At 38.2% G+C, this 16,277-nt stretch overlaps 1 protein-coding gene across 2 annotated transcripts in view; it reads right to left on the reverse strand.

Moving 5' to 3' along the window:
- The window catches only part of cntnap2 (contactin associated protein like 2), a 298,543-nt gene that overhangs the window by 30,202 nt on the left and 252,064 nt on the right, over positions 1-16,277 (reverse strand). For both annotated transcript variants that reach the window (XM_023326735.1, XM_023326734.1), the window contains exons 19-20: positions 10,686-10,904; positions 2,704-2,940 (exon numbers count right to left, since the gene is read on the reverse strand). In XM_023326735.1, the coding sequence (XP_023182503.1) occupies positions 2,704-2,940; positions 10,686-10,904 (456 nt within the window). The remainder of the gene's footprint in view (positions 1-2,703; positions 2,941-10,685; positions 10,905-16,277) is intronic.

Here is a 16,277-nt window from a genome sequence, read left to right on the forward strand (position 1 = left end):
CCAAATTATATCTACAAAATTCACACAATATTTAGTGCCTTGCAGAGTTTTCACATTTCCTTCCCCTCTCAGATTGGAGGTCTGTAACAAGAATTCAACATTTCAGATGCTCATGTGGTTTCTTATCCTGATACATTCTGTTAACCTAACCTAATCTGGAACAAACTTCCAGAAAACCACAAAAATACTACTAATCAAAGGCAACTTTAAAGAGTAAGTGGAATACTGATCAACACAATTAATGTATATCTGCTTGATGATTGTGTCAAATGCATTTGACAAAACGTAGTGCATTGAACTGCCTCGTTGCTGAAGTGTGCTGTACAAATAGTTGACTTGGCATATGCCAGTTAAAAAGCTGAGTATTTAAAATTTTAAGCACCTTTTAAATCAACATTTTGACCAAATCTGTTGGCAACCAACCTCCATCTCTGCCTAGCTGGAGGGAAAAAAAATGTGACTCACTCAAAGCCCAAAGCTTCAGAGGCAACATACAATTTTCTGGCAAAATGAATGAGAAAAGCGAACCAGAGCCACAGCATGTTCTGTGTGATTGTGTGACTGCAGAGGTAATACAGATGTGGGATGCTTGCGCTCGGGTATTCATTTGTGTATGTACCTTTGCACACAGACACCCAATGGCCTCCAAGGGCAGAAAAGCAAAAAGAATGGGAGTGTATAATAATAACACCGGTGGGGCCCCTAAGCACTGTGTAAACATGGATACAATGGAAATGCACTGTGCAATTATGGCTGACTCCATGCATTTTTCACTCACTGGGAGGATGGGTTAGAGAGGTGGAAAGGGTGATGGTACATTAAAGAGGGAAGAATGGGAAAACTTTGGAAAAGGGCAAAGAAACAATAAGACAAGACTAAAGAAAAACAGAATATAATAAGTGGGAGAAACATGAAAAGAAAGCAGACTGAAACAATTTTTGGAGAAATGGGAAAAATCTAAGGGAACAGATGATGAAGAAGTTAAAGTGATGTGCAAAAAAACAAACAGACACAAGGGTGTGCTCTCTCCCTTTCGTCTGCTTCTGTGATGTGTACCCATACACCCCCCACCCCCACTCCACAATCACACACACTCATGCACGCATCCACACAAGCCCCTCCCTCTTACACAGACAGTAGGCTAATCTTTATTCTTTAAATCTTGAAATACTTCATTGCTTATGACAGAATTCAAAGGAGGTCTTTTCATGTCTTATGTTAGCACTATCACTGAACACTGTCATTCTGTCATAGCACATGAGGACACACACACAAAAAGAGAGAGATACGCAAGCACAACTACCCACAAAAAGATGCACACTGCTTTTCTGTCATCTTGTCACACCCCTGCCAAGAGCGCAGGGGAAAAACACCATTCAACTTTAGGAAACAAATTAATTCACGTGTCGGAGATCAACTCTCTGACTCTGAGCTAGCAGAATGCCTCTGACAACATTGCTGCTCTTCTCCCCCGAGTACTTTACAAAAACTTGTTCTGGGAAGTAGAACTTTAATAGACTATCTAATGAATCCCTATGAAACAAACACGATGTTTTAGCAATATGCAACAAAGTTGAAGCAGAGCTGCTGTGTGACATTTTCTGTCTGTGATCTTCCAAAATCTAAACACACTCACATTTTTGCAAAAGTAATTTATTATTTCATTTTATTTTTATTCATTTCCCCCAGTTTGATCTCCCAGGTCTGCCTTTCCACATTCTCAGTATTCAGCAAGCACACCTTGAAGTCAGGGAGAATTGGTAGGTAAGCACAATATCACTGCCAATCGATGGCTTTTATCATAAGCCCAAACACTTTCAACACAGACGGCTGCAAACTGAATAGGAAGTGAGGACAATCACAAAGCGCAGCAAAAATCACAGTAGGGTGTCGGCCAATGAAGCTCAATAAAGCATAAGTACTATAGCAGTAATTCTGGTGCTATTTGACTCTGACTCTGTGGACTAAAGAGGGACTATGAATGATAAAATTCTTCCACAAATGGCTTTGTAGAAGTGGATAAGCTCAGGTTCAAGGATTTTGTGTTTTATTTTAAAATAAAACAACTATTGTAAGTTTGAAAAGCTTGAAGTAAAAATCCGACAAATGAGAAACCATAAAAGTCTTGAAATGTACTTGTTGGTTTTGAATGGAATAGTTTGAGGATGTACAGGACCTTGTATAAATAGTCCTAGTACATTTTGCTTCACTTACTAACTTAAGTGTACTTCAGTCAACTACCTGCAACCCCCACCAATAACTCTAAGATCCCATCCCATCTCTCCTCACACTAAGATCAGTGAGGAATACATAAGTCAGCTCTTTCAACTTCAGAAGACCAGGAAATCTCCAGAACCCTGATAGTATTTCTACCTTCTGCCTGAGAACCTGCGCTGACCAACTGGTTCCCATTTTCACTCAGATATTCAATTAGTTACTAAAGCTGAGTGATTTTCCCTCCTGCTTTAAGTGTTCCACTCTCATCCTAGTTTCCATGAAGGTGTTGTCCAGACGTTTGGAGTGATGAAATTCTTTGAGTGACTAGAATTGAATTATCTAAAGGAGAGCACAGGCCTACTGCTGGACCACTGCAGTTTGCCTGGTAAGCAAACTGCAGTGACAATACATTTGCAAAGAAACATAAGACACTAGAATACACACTGAGGCTCAAACTGGTACATAAAAAAAAAAAAAAGTCCTTACCTTTGGTGCAGAACGGGCCGTTGAAGGCAGTGGTGGTACAGTCACATAAATACCCGTTATACCTCTCCACACACTTCCCTCCATTCCTGCAGTACATCCCAAAGCTGGTACAGTGACCCTGGCAACCAGACATAACCCCTGGCGTGACTTTGGCTCTCTCTTCCAGGTTGAGGTTGATGCCATTCATTCGTAAGGCTCGGATACAACCCAGAAACCCCCGCTGGCCCCCCGCAGCACCTGAGAGGCAACAGAAAGGGATCAGGGAAAGAAATGAAGAGCAGGAATAGTTGACAAATGGGATTCAGGGTTACAGGAGTCATTCTGAATGCAAGAGGCTCTGTTTTAATCAGTTTTAGAAACGCGGATATACTAGAGCCTGGAGGAAGCCACTGATGTTATGCTAATCTTTCAAACTGTGACACTGTTCTTGAAACAACCTTCAACTCATTTGATTTTTCACTAATTAGAAAAGCCTAATGAACACGGTTTCTTAATGAACATCTCGCAAGCACGCACATGCTAATTGGTGCATGAACGTATGCAAAACCACATACTTCAGACAAACACATTCAAAACGCGCCACACACAGCGTACCTGATTTCAGTGAGTCAATACAAACATTAATGGGTTGCCTTGGGGTGTCAATAGCCATTTTTATAAAATGCTTCCATTGTCATTCTGGTCTAGCACCATTACAGTCTAACTACCCATTAAAATGGACAAGGTAAGGACGTTAAATAGATGAATTTGGAGCTAAATGACTAAAGCAATAAACACACTCATAAACATGCACCTACAGGTATCGATTTGAATATGCAAGCACCCTGACATAGGACAGAAAGGCAGGTATGCACACACATACATGAACACCATCATTAACAAGAGCCATGGGACATTTTAGGGATTCAAGTCTCCAAATTGGATCCTCTTGCTTAGGGAGAAATAACAACTTGAAAAGGACATGTAAGGAAACTTGAATGTGCAAATTGTTTCCTCCCTCATCAGCATTTTCGCATAAAGGAAAGAAAAGAAACTTAACTACTTAACTGCGGGATCATAGAAATAGAAAGACTACCAAAACATGCACTGGTTCTCTCCAGCCAATGCATCATTCAGAAATCAGGATGCAGGTGGATTTTCACCTGCTTTCTCCACTTCCAGTCTCATAAAGAATTACACTCTTAGTAGACCTCTTAATTAATCTATTTTGTAGCACTGATTGGCTGGAGGTTTCTGCCACCTGTTTACCCAGGGCTAAATCAGTCTCTGATTAAACGGACAGCAGGCTCTGATGCCTGCAGAGACTGAGGCAGGCACGTACACACTAACACATCCTGAAGCACAGGTGCGTCCCGCTTCTTTATGACTCCTAAATGCGATCTAATAGAGCTTGATGGAGAGTGACTACAGTCTGTAATTCAAAAGTATACACACGATGTATCAGTCACAAATAACATACTTAGGTAAAACTGGAAATGTGGAGATAAGACACTTGATCCAATTTGAAAAAATGGCTTGTAAATAGAAAAGAAAAAAGAAACATAAAAAAACAGTTTTTCAATTTTTAACGCAAAGAAAAAAATCTATATATACAAAAGCCAACTACTATAAGATTAAAACCATGTTAAAGCTTTGCTACTGTCTCGTAGGCTATAAAAAGTTTAACATAGCTAAGAAATTGTGTAGGGTTTCTCACAAAAACCAATCACCTCAATTTATTGAGGAAAGCATCTGATACAGAGAACTTCTGCTTGCTTTGTTTTTTAAAGAATATTTAGGACAGATAGATGAACAGAAATAGAACAGACCCTTTGGGAGAAGATGCTTTGGACAGATTAATCCAGGATTTGCAGCATGGTAGAAGATGAGAGTGAACATGCTTTGAGGCTTCTTTGTAATGTCTGAAATTGCTAATTAGACACTGAGTAAACTTCCCAGTCCTCAACATGATAGCAAAACTAAAATTTTTGATATCACTTAAAACTTTTATAATTGCGCCAATATTTGTCTGCCTTAAACACCAAAAGTTTCCAAACACTATTTTTGGGAAGCTTACCAAACTTGTTCAAAAACAAAATCAGGCTGCAAATACCAATTACTGTCCAGGTACACTGAGCTCCACAAGCATTACAATGCGGTGTAAAAGCATTAATCCCAAAGATTTTCTTTGTTTTTGTGTTTTTGATTAATTGGTGCATTTGTATATAATGCTGATGACCTAAATAAAACCCAGTGCAACCGGCTGACTTCAAAAGTCAGTCAATGTATTTATTGGCCGTGAAGCAGTGTTGTGTTCAAGACCACCTAACCCGAGACCAAGACAAGACCAAGACCAGAGTGTATCGAGACCGAGACAAGACCAAGACTTTTAGGGTCCGATACCAAGTCAAGACCAAGACCGAGGGAAGTCGAGACCGAGTCAAGACCAAGACCAGCGCCAGTATGTGACAATAAAATGTGAAACATGATCAAAATCACTAAAATTGATCTAAAAGACCCACATTCACGTAAAAACACCTAGATATTTTACAGAGAGAACTGGAATAAACATAAACATCTTTATTTAGTACTTCTATGTTGTAATCACAGAATTTCAAACAATCAAAGTCGATCAAAATAGTATTTTCTCTGCCTTTCATGAACAGTACATACATTTATGTTGTTTTTAAATGTGCTATTTCAAAACCATGTGCAAATATGTAAAACTGAAAAAATGCCAATCATTTCTCTCGTTTCTCTCTCGTATACAGATTATAGCTACATTATATAACTTTTCTTAAATAAATCTATATCTATCACCAAGTTGTGACAATATGTTATGAGACAGATAATTTGTTGAAAAAAAGATTGATCTCCTTCACTTCCTCCCTGAGCGACTACTGCCATCTGCAGAAATACAAACCCCATTGAAATACGTGCACAAAAACATGACTGACTTTTATCAGTTCTAAGACCCTTTTGCTGGATCAGATGGTTTGTTTTTGACCAAGCAGTGTATTTCTCCAGTTAGCACTGGGAACATGGAGAAAAGGCAGAGGAGCTCAATATTTTCACAGCTTGTCGGTCTCATAACATACTGACACAACATAGTGACATAAATATATAAAAAAAAACTATATAACTTTTACAAAGATATTTTTTTGTTTTAACAAAGTTACATACTGCATCTTTAACTCTGCTGTTGAATGGATGTAGCAACTTATACATAACATACATAATAAAGAAATCTGACATTTAGAGGCCCAACTGCATGCGTTTCAAAAATAAAATTATACAACTGGAAGCAGTTTCATAATACGCCAAAGCTTTAGAAAATGTCAATGGCAAAACTCGAGAACAAGGATAACCATGTAGTTGAACAGTGGTTGAAATAAAGTAGGTGATACATAAAATTAGTTTAAAGTTACGAACCATTACGTTCTGTCATGGTTACGTTACAGAACGTAACCATTACGAACCATTACGTTCTGTCATGGTTACTTATTGACAGAACCATTACGAACCATTGTTCTGTCATGGTTACGTACGTCACCTTATTATGGTTATTAATAAACATAGGTAGAGACTTCCACATCAGTCTTCTCCTTCATGAGAAGTATTGAACAAGAACCAAAATATATTACGATTATCTATTCAGACTTTTATTTTTGCTCTGCTTCCACCTATGTGCTGCAATCCACTCATGAAGCCGACAGAAATACGGAGACATGTTCAGGAAAGCTGTAATTGAAACAGCGTTGTCCATGCACAACACGAATCAACACTTCTTTAAATTAAATCAGTAATGTCCGACATGTTTTCACAAACACTACTAGGTGACAACTTGTGCATCAAGCTAGGTGGCAAATAGCGGATAAGAAAGGAGAACATTCACCCTAAAAGATAAAGCATACATATATAACTTTAGCTAACTTAATATGTGTAGCTAATATTGAAATAAGAACTGTGTGATGGCCGGGTAGAATAATTTTGATACCGAGGAAATTGCTTACGTTAACTTGCTAGCTTTCCTAATATCACTTTTACACACAGCTTACCTTTCTTTGTGCTTTCTTTCAAGGTGTCGATAAAAGTTGGACGTAGTCCCCACCGTCTCTGATAGTGAAGCACTGCAGAACTTACATTGCGCTGTATGCTTTTTTCTCAATGTTGCTTTACAAATGTATTGTTTGTGATTTAAATAGCCAAATTTTATAACCGATGATTTGGCCGACATCTTATCCCCTTCTCAGACAACCACTTGTAACTTTCAATCGAAGTGCTGCAGTCCGCGCTCAAGGTGAAAGGGGGGGGGCGACAGCAGTTAAAAAAACAGCAACATGCATTTACCAATGAGACGGGTTATTGCTTGGATTTGAATCAGGAGTGCATCCAATAAAAAGAAGGATCTTAAAGAAATTGATACTGATGATTTAGCGTTATTTTCACAGTTGTGGTCTTGACCGGTCTTGAAATAAAATACCGAGTCCTCAATGTCCGAGACCGAGACAAGACCGAGACCAAATGTGGTCGAGTCCGAGACAAGACCGAGACTATCAAAAAATGGTCTTAAGACCGGTCTCGAGACCAAGACCGTTTTCGAGTACTACAACACTGCCGTGAAGAAATAACACCCTTAACACAAGTTAATCTAAAAGAAAAACAAACAAAATCCAGTTTTCAAAAGACAGTTTCATTTATTATGTGAAAAAAACTATCCAAACCAACCAGGCAAAATAATTCCCCATTCTAAACCTCTCTACCACAACATCTCGAGCTTACGCACACTTGGGCTATGTCACAGGACAATGAATGATCCAAGCCTACCATCAAGTCAATTCTTAATGGCTCAATACAAATCTTGAAGTGATTTAAATCAGACTAAGAAGTTGTGACATGACCTTAAACAGAACATCTCATCTTAAAAATCCACAGATTTTGGCTGAACCACAAAATTGGCAAAATTCTTCTACAGTAATGCAAAAAAGTTATAATGTGATAGCTAATGTTTCTGCTAAGGATAGCATAAGCAGCTGACAGTTTTAGAGGCTGAATAGTTTTTCAGAAAATATTGGTTTTGATAGTTTCCCTAAATGAATTAATCATTTGAAAACTGATCATTGGGTATATTTCGGTAATCTGTGTCTGATATTAAAATTGGTGTGATGATCTGAAACATATAAGTGTAACAAAAACAATGGAAACAAGAAATAGTTTTTCAAAAGTCTAGGGAAGATTTGTCATGTAAGTTACCTAAATTTAATTATTATTTAAACTATAATGTCATATTATTTTTGAATGTTACAACCAGCATTTTATAACTCAATATAATACATTCACATCTCTGTAGGAATATCTCTTGTTTTACAGATAAAATGTTACCTACTGTCTTGACAGGTGAGTGCAGCTGGTTTTCCTGTGATGGGTGTCACACACATGCAGTGAGCAGGTAACAAGCAAGAGCCCAGTCCATGCAGACAGAAGCAAAAAAGAAAAAAAAATAACAAAAGACAGACAGCACAATCCAAGCATGAGGGAGCTTACAAAAAACACACATGGGTGCGAGAATTAATCAAAACGGAACTCAAGACACAGATGGTGGCATAAAGCTAATAAAACGCGGCAGGATTTGTAGCTACGTTCATGTATGAAGCGGAATGGGAAGCTAAAAGTTAACAGTGTGAAGTAAATGGCAGCAAGCTGATAGTGTAACATTTACTTTCAAAGCCATTACAGCAAATGAGCCACTGTGCGGTAAACAGTAAAGCAATCAAACGCTTGACAGGGAGTGTATTGATTAAGAGGGAGTGAAAGAGGTGATACACAGACAAACATGAGACCAAGGTTAGCAAAATCAAGCGTCATTTTGTCTTTGATGTGCGTATGAGAGAAACACAAAGATCAATCAAGCTGATTTGTACAGAATATATTTCAGTCTAAGATCAGTGCAGCAGAAATCAGTTGTATTCACAGCCTGCTTCCCATTATTCTTTTTAACATTCACATCAATAAAAGGCAAAGACAAGTGTGAAGTGGTATGACGTGTTCCATAACAAGACACAATCAAGTGAGTCAGGACAAAATCTTGTCCTGATTTTGAGCTCTTTCAGCTCTGCACACATCTCTTCATCAAACACTAAAAGATCTCTGTCCAGGGGCCAAACCCCGGCTCCTTCCTGTGACTGCTTGGGTCACTTTCTGGGACTTCTCAAGGTGTTGCTCTATTTAGGATTAAGCAGAGATTAGAGACCTGATATGAGGTGGCCCTGTCACCTTAGTGGCTATGGCTATACACAGTCCTTCCCTTGGTGGGTTAGGAACATGTGTGCAAAGAAGAGAGATGGATTACACTATAATCACCAACTTCATTATATTATATGAGAATGTTTTGTGACACACAAAGTAAAACACCAAGTAACACATAAATGTGGGGTGGAACGGAAGTTTAATATTTTTTTCCAGAAAAAAAAAAGAAGTGAGATGTCAATTTGTGTTCAACACATTTATATATAAAGCTTGGTAGATTGTGTCATACTTCTTCAATTTTCAGAAGATTAATAAAACAATTCTTCAGACATTGTTTTAGAACCTTTTTTTGCTTTAAACCTCTGAACAACCTCACCCCTGACCTTTCTGTCGGGCTTCTTGGTCTTCATTGTTGCTGTGTGATCACTAATGTTCTCTAACAAACCTCCAAGGATTTCACAGAACCTGTACTTATAGAGAGAATAAATTACACACCATTTAATTAGGTGACAGGAGTTTCTACTGAAACGTTTTTAGGTTTATCAGAATAAAAGGGTCTGGATACACATTTGATTAAAATTTCAGGCTTTTTAGGGAAAAAGCAAAGAGAGAGTTAAAGTTATGTAGCCTTTTTAGTCCAGTTTACGCCTGTGAGATTTGAGAAAAAGTTCAAGGGTATGATTACTTTTGCAAGCCAGTATATCTGCAGGTTGCACAGAGACAAAGCCTTTCTCAGTTCTTTCCATTTCAATAAATGTCACTGTGAGCAGAATGGGTTCCTGATAAGAAGATGATGTTCCAATCAGAGAAAAAAATGATGAGAGGATGGAATTATATTACAAACGGGGATCAGGATTGTTAAGGCTATCACATCGGGATGCCTGATTGGAAATTTCAGCAATCTCTTCTGAGCAGAACTTTCTTTCCACAAGATAGTAGGAAGTCTCAAACTTGCCTCAGCACTTTTCCTTCTATTCGCAAATCCCTAAAACTCTCTCAGCCCTGAAGTTTGCTGGGTAGAGCGCTGAAGGCTCAGCACAAAAGACAAAATGAAGCAGAAGTCAAGTCGCAAGGTAAAAATAGGACAGATATTCTATTTTCTGTACTTATAGTGGGCTTAAAGCATAGAACAGAGAAACAACAGAAGCAAGCCAACTTTCTTCCCCCATCACTAAGGAAGAAATTGCTCCCTCTAACAATCAAATAGTACAGATAGCCCCTCTTTGCAATGTTAATCCATAGCAATAGAAATGTGTACTTAAGGTATTAAAGTATTAATGAAACGACCTTTCTAAGAGAGTCAGTTTTGAATTTATTAAAACTCAGATCACTGAAATGGATGACTTTCCAAGGATGAGTGTGAGTCTACATATGTGCAAATGATTAAGCAAAACACATCGTTGTGTTTTTTGCGAGTGTCCTGGAGACTTTTAATTAGTGGTGGCTGTGGCTAAGCTGAATGGAACGTCTTAAAGAGCAGTAAAGCTGGCACATCTTTAATTTATGAATCATTCAGACGTTCTGAACGTGGTTGTCTCAATTGGAGGGCAGCATAAGTCCACATATAAACCTTTTTTTTAATAAGAATGGAAGACACAGAAGTTATTTTGTGTTATTCAAGTTCTAGACTATATGTCCTTTACAAAGGCAACAATAAGTGTTCAGAAAGCAATAAGATGTGTGCACAGCGGGCAGTCCTCTAGATGAAAACATGATTGTTAATTTTGTGAGTGTCCGTGCGCGCGTGTGTGTCGTACCGACGTAGAGCTGGCTGAACAGCTCTAGCCGTGTGTGTCCCTGTGCGGGCGCTAGCCGGGATGTCCGGTACACCTGGTCCACCTGGAGGACTGCTTCTTTGATGTTGCGCTCAGCCATCACACGATGCCACTGGTCGTCATTGAGGGGTGTAGACGAGTGCACAGTCAGCTCCACAGGTCCGTTGCCAACATCGAAAGAGAAGGAGACCACTGTGGGGGCTGGAGAAAAACAAAGAGAAACCTTAGTTTCAAGAGTAAAGTGGTAACTGCCATGACAAAATACTGCAAAATGTTCAAGTCCAAAACTAGCTGTTCAGATATGGTCCAGTCGTCTGGTATAGACATCCAGTCAGTGATCTAATGCCTCACTTGGTTCAGGTCCATTTATTTGCCAGATATAGATTTCAGTTTTGCACAACACGACTGCACACAGATCTGGACAGGGCCAATCCCACAGAACGTCAATTGGTGTCAAGACCTGTTGAATTTGCATATTAAGACGTCGTGCTGCAGATTTCACTGGTCCTGTTAGAGATGGCAAAGCCAGAGATTGAAAAGATAAACAGGAAATTGCAAAAAAAAAAACGACAAACAAAAAACACCAACAAAAAAAAAAACTGCTTAAAGAAAAAGGAAAAAGATGCCAATTATACATTTTTTTATTATTTCAGTAAGACTTGACTTGAGAAAGTTATTTTGTATACATAAGTTATGTAACTGAAGATTGCAGTTGTGTGGCAGTAATTAATTTACTAAAATTTAATTTGCTAATTGCTTGCAGCAGACCAAAAGGGGGCAGTGTTCTTCCTTGATGGGTGTACCTCAATGTAAATCATTCATTGATATTTCTGATTCTCTGTGTTTGAGTGATTGACCTTTCAACCTGTGCACTCCAGATGTTGCCATCCATCAGAGGAAAGGTTACCAAGGAACGACTATTTAGCTTTGACTTTATAAGTATCTACACATTGTGTGTAACAGAGAACAAACACCACTTCCCCCCACATTTCCAACTGTATCTGAACCTGATGAAGTCATAGAAATAGTTCACAAACACCATCCACATTGCTTTGAAAGAGTATTTGTATTGTTTGAACTTTTACGTATTTTGGCATGTTACAACTACGGATGTGTTAATGTGTTATTCTTTTTCTGTCACGTTCTACTTTGTGTTTTTTAAAGATAAAAGAATTGCACTTTTAATGAAACAAATTGCTTTTCGTTTTTAACACTGTATCTTTTGTTTTTGAACAAACAGCTTTGCCACACCTGTTAATCACAGATACAGTTCTTAAATTCAACTCGCCCTTGATGGGTTTGTGGGCGTGTGTGTGTGTAAACCATGAAGGTTTTTTGCAGGCAGGCTCAGCTACTTGCAGTAAAATCTTTATTTATTCACTGCCACTGTTATTTGTCACTGCATGCAGATTGTTCCCGGACATCATTGTCCGCTTCGTGAGAGTTTACAGGTGCTACAGATTCCTGATGCTTCTAGCAAAGTCTTGGCACTCAGCGTTGCATTAGTTTTTTTTTTCAGTGGTTTGTGAAATTGCAAGTGTTAAAAGTTCTGGACTTTGATTCCCTGTTTGAATCTTTTGGTATTCTTGGTTCTTTTTGCTTCAATTTTATGCTGTTTCACCACCGCTTACTGGGAGGCGTAGACGCAGACTGATGATGTCATTCCCTTATGTGTTTTTGTATAAGAAATGCACATTTCGATGAATAGCAATGAGTTTGAGTAGATGCATGTGGTATCAAATAGACACCACCATGTTGATAATAATATCAGTGCATCCCTAGTTACAAGGACAATTTTCAATAAAATATATTGGAATTTCATGTGTTGGACCTACCTGTTTTAACACATTAAAATGTTTTACTATAAACCACTCAGTTGCAGTTCTGAACCAAGGTTATCAGCTACTAAATAGCTAAATTTTAAAAGCAGTGTTTTGTTTTATTTTTCAGTGGAAAAAAGGGTCTAAATATATATGCATGATACAAATACAAATCATTAAATACACAATTAATTAAAAATACCTTATAGTTTGAGGTTGTAATGTGACAAAATGTTGTCAGGTATGAAAGCCTGTAACAGCTTTATGTTTTTTTAAACTCTAAAACATTTGACTTGTTAATTCTCTGTATGCTTGTCTCAGCGAAATGTTAAGACTTTTTACTTGATAACTTGAAGCAACAACAAAAGAATTAAACACATTTTTCTTTTGCTTCTAGAGAGCCAATTTTCCTCCTGTGAATTAAAATTGACTTGACTTCTTTCCAAATTTTGGAAATACTGTAAGACTTATGCATTCTGGGTGCCATATTGTTGCTTCTGGCGTCGATGTACTGCGCCATACTGATGATTAATCGCTCCATGTTGTGCTGGCTCATTTTTGCTCTATTTGCCTGTGTATTTCAGAGGATAATTTTGTGTATTAATCAATAGGGAAATGAACTTTCTTCTTTTGTTTTGCCCAATCAATATTCCTGGCCTTTTCCTCCTTTTCATATCGCTCTCATCTAATTATATCTTTTATCATACAGTTATTTCTTCCAGTGTTTGGCCTTGCATCCTTTTCACAACAAATTTAGTCTCTCCGGAGTTTTATATTCTTTCAGTTTACTCATCTTCCTCTTACTTTGCTTTTTAGTACTTCTTGCTCTTCCATTTACCAGCGCCTTGACCGTTTCTTTCCTTCGTCTGCATGCCGCTTCAATCCCTCTCGAAATTCTTAGCAGTTAGTTAATTTGCAAGCAAGCTTAGTAAGATAGACAATATAGCACTTTGTTGTAATTCCTTAGGAACGTCTCTTGTTCTGTTCTTAAGGTCAGACAACATGACTTATTTAACACCACCTGCATTATCAAATAAATTCAAGGATAACCTAAGCAATCATACATGAGCCATTTAAATTAACACAGAGCAGAAAACAAGCAGGTGACTCGTTAATCTTTCTATAATCTCCTGTATTTTACTGCAGCAGGTATTGCAGAATTTTTTTTTCTAGTCGATTAAGAGCAATGGAAGTGAGAGAGAGAAGTTCTCATTATGTGTTCACCTGGCATTCCAACTACCGGTGCCTTTACACAGACAAAGAAGTTGTTCTTTTGTACAACTTCTTAATTATTGTTGCACAAAACCATCTCCACCCACCAACAGCCCCAGCTTACATGCAAACGTTAAAACAAGTTTCCCAACTGGATAACGTCTTATAACTCACAGTGACTTGCACTCTACAAAGCATTTTAAATGATTCATGATTTATTTAAATATTTTCTTTTCCAGGTTATATGCACTGGAATTGTTTTATCCATGACTAAGCAGAATCGAAGCAGACTTGCTTCGATTCTGCAAAACAATTCCTGGCTCTGTTTTATAATCAACCTTTCCAGAAGTGTTTCTAAGAAACCATTGTCGGTTCACCAAACTCCCCGTCAACATTTTCAGTGTTTACCAGTGACAGTGCCTAAAATTAACAGGAATATAATTTCCGATCACCCTTAATATAATCAAACGAGGAAAATTAGTCCATGGTTCTCAATCGGCTTTAATAATTTTTTTTATTTCAATGCGTACAAACCTTGACATTGATGTGCTTGTCTCCATCTAAAGCTAAATCTATGCTTAGTCTCTGTGGAGTTTCTGCTACTATTATGTGACAAGTGCTGCTTTAGAACTGTGACAAACCGCGTTAACTGTGCGCCTCATCTGTCTGTCTGATTCCCCCACTCTGCTTCACCTCTCCGGCTCCTTTGGTGTCTCCTCTGTGCGTTGTGCCTGTTATACTCCTTATCTTTTGTGCCTCTGCTTTTAGAAAGAGTCGATTTAAATGACAGTCCTCGTTTGATTTTCTTTGATTTGTCAAACAAAGCTCTTATTTGGAGTGTTGCACGCATGCAAACCTGAAGATCTACTGCACCTCACCAAAAGGCGAACAAAGAGGGATTGTCGTGGTTAGCAGATTTGGGCAGTTTGAGTGTTTGATTTGAAATATTGGTATTGTTAAGTGTTCTATTGTTCATATTTTGATGACAAAAGCATCTGTGAACCCTGAGCAAGTCAACCTTGCATACTAACGCCCCTTACCTTTCAACTAATTCAAGCTCAAGACTGAGACAGTTGTAGTTCCTTCTTGACTCATCTGCTGCCGCGGCAACAGGACGCTTCCCTTCCTGTACCTCTTCCAGCTTGACATGCACCTGCTTCCTTGCTTCCCCCCCCTATTACAGACAAAGCTTTGAATATACGAAGCCTACCTGCTGGTATATGGCAAGAATGAAAAGCCTGTAACTTGGATCCATTCTCTCGCACAGTCTCAGTGTGTGTGTGCGCCATGTACTGTGAAGAACATCTGTTGTTTCAATGTCATACATGCACAACCCCCCCACCTCCATAATTATGGATGTGTGGGATTTACCTCCATGATGACAGCTGCTGATTGCTGCTTAAAATCTAAGTTTATGCGTTAAACATTTACAATATATGGCATTTGACAGCCTTTAGTTCACAGAATTAATGATGTCTGTATCCTCAAACAAGCCTGGAAGGTAGAGAGGTGTGATGCATTAAACAGGGAGAAAATGACAATCACATAGACCCCAGCGGAAACATAGCTTCAACAATTCTGTATAATAATGCTCATTTATGTGTGCGTATGGGTGTCTGTGATCTAAAAGTTTTATTCTGGTGGGAATAAAAATAAAAACCTCCTGATAGTACAGAGTTTGTCTCATCTATTTGTGTAGATGAGAAGATGTCAGAAGGTAATTGTGTGCCTGAATTCAATTTTCCATTCCTGTGTGTTTTTATACATGCTTGTTGCCCCGTATGTGTCTTTTTTTTGTGTGTGTGTGTGTGTTTGTTTCTTGAGATTTAGGTTTGTATTTATCTTTTCAAACAAAGGCTAAAAGAGCCAAGTTTTAAATTATGCAGTAGCATGGCACAATCGATGGATGATAAATCGCAAAAGAGACCGTGGATGACTTTGAGTAAAAGCAGCACTGCTTGTGTGGGAATGGCTGCGTGCACTCGTGTGTTTGTCTAATGTAAAGTTCAGTCTAGCTGTTCGTTTGTTTTTCAGGCAGCTGGTAGTGTATTATCTGTTTGATCTCTTTTCTGTTGCGCTTATTAAATCTTAGTTTTTGTCTTATTCGGTTTGTTAGTCTTTCACTTTTTCCCAACCTGCAAAAGACACTAAACAATCAAAGGATGGAAACCCTGCTTTTCTGAAAGCTAAATTCCAAGTGCAACAACAAACCCCGATACAGCAGTGACAAAAGTAACATTTAGGTTTGAGTAAGAGAATTTACTGAACCAAAATGATCCCTCAGCTCCAACTTTTCTAATTTTGCTGCAGAAGTAAAAATCCGTTTTGCCATCAAAGCACAGAATGATGGCTGTTTCTTTGCAACTTATGACTCCATCTTTTGAAAGTATTAACATAACATTTTTAAACTTTTTTCCATCCCAAAACAATAGGATACATTAGATTTCTGCACTTAGTTCAGTAGTAAATGGAATCTATTTATATGCAAAATAATCTCAGCATAAACATAGCTGTTCTGTGATCTGTTTCGTGTGCCTCAGGG

The sequence above is a fragment of the Xiphophorus maculatus genome, chromosome 21, assembly GCF_002775205.1.
Source record: "Xiphophorus maculatus strain JP 163 A chromosome 21, X_maculatus-5.0-male, whole genome shotgun sequence".
Classification (NCBI taxonomy): domain Eukaryota; kingdom Metazoa; phylum Chordata; class Actinopteri; order Cyprinodontiformes; family Poeciliidae; genus Xiphophorus; species Xiphophorus maculatus.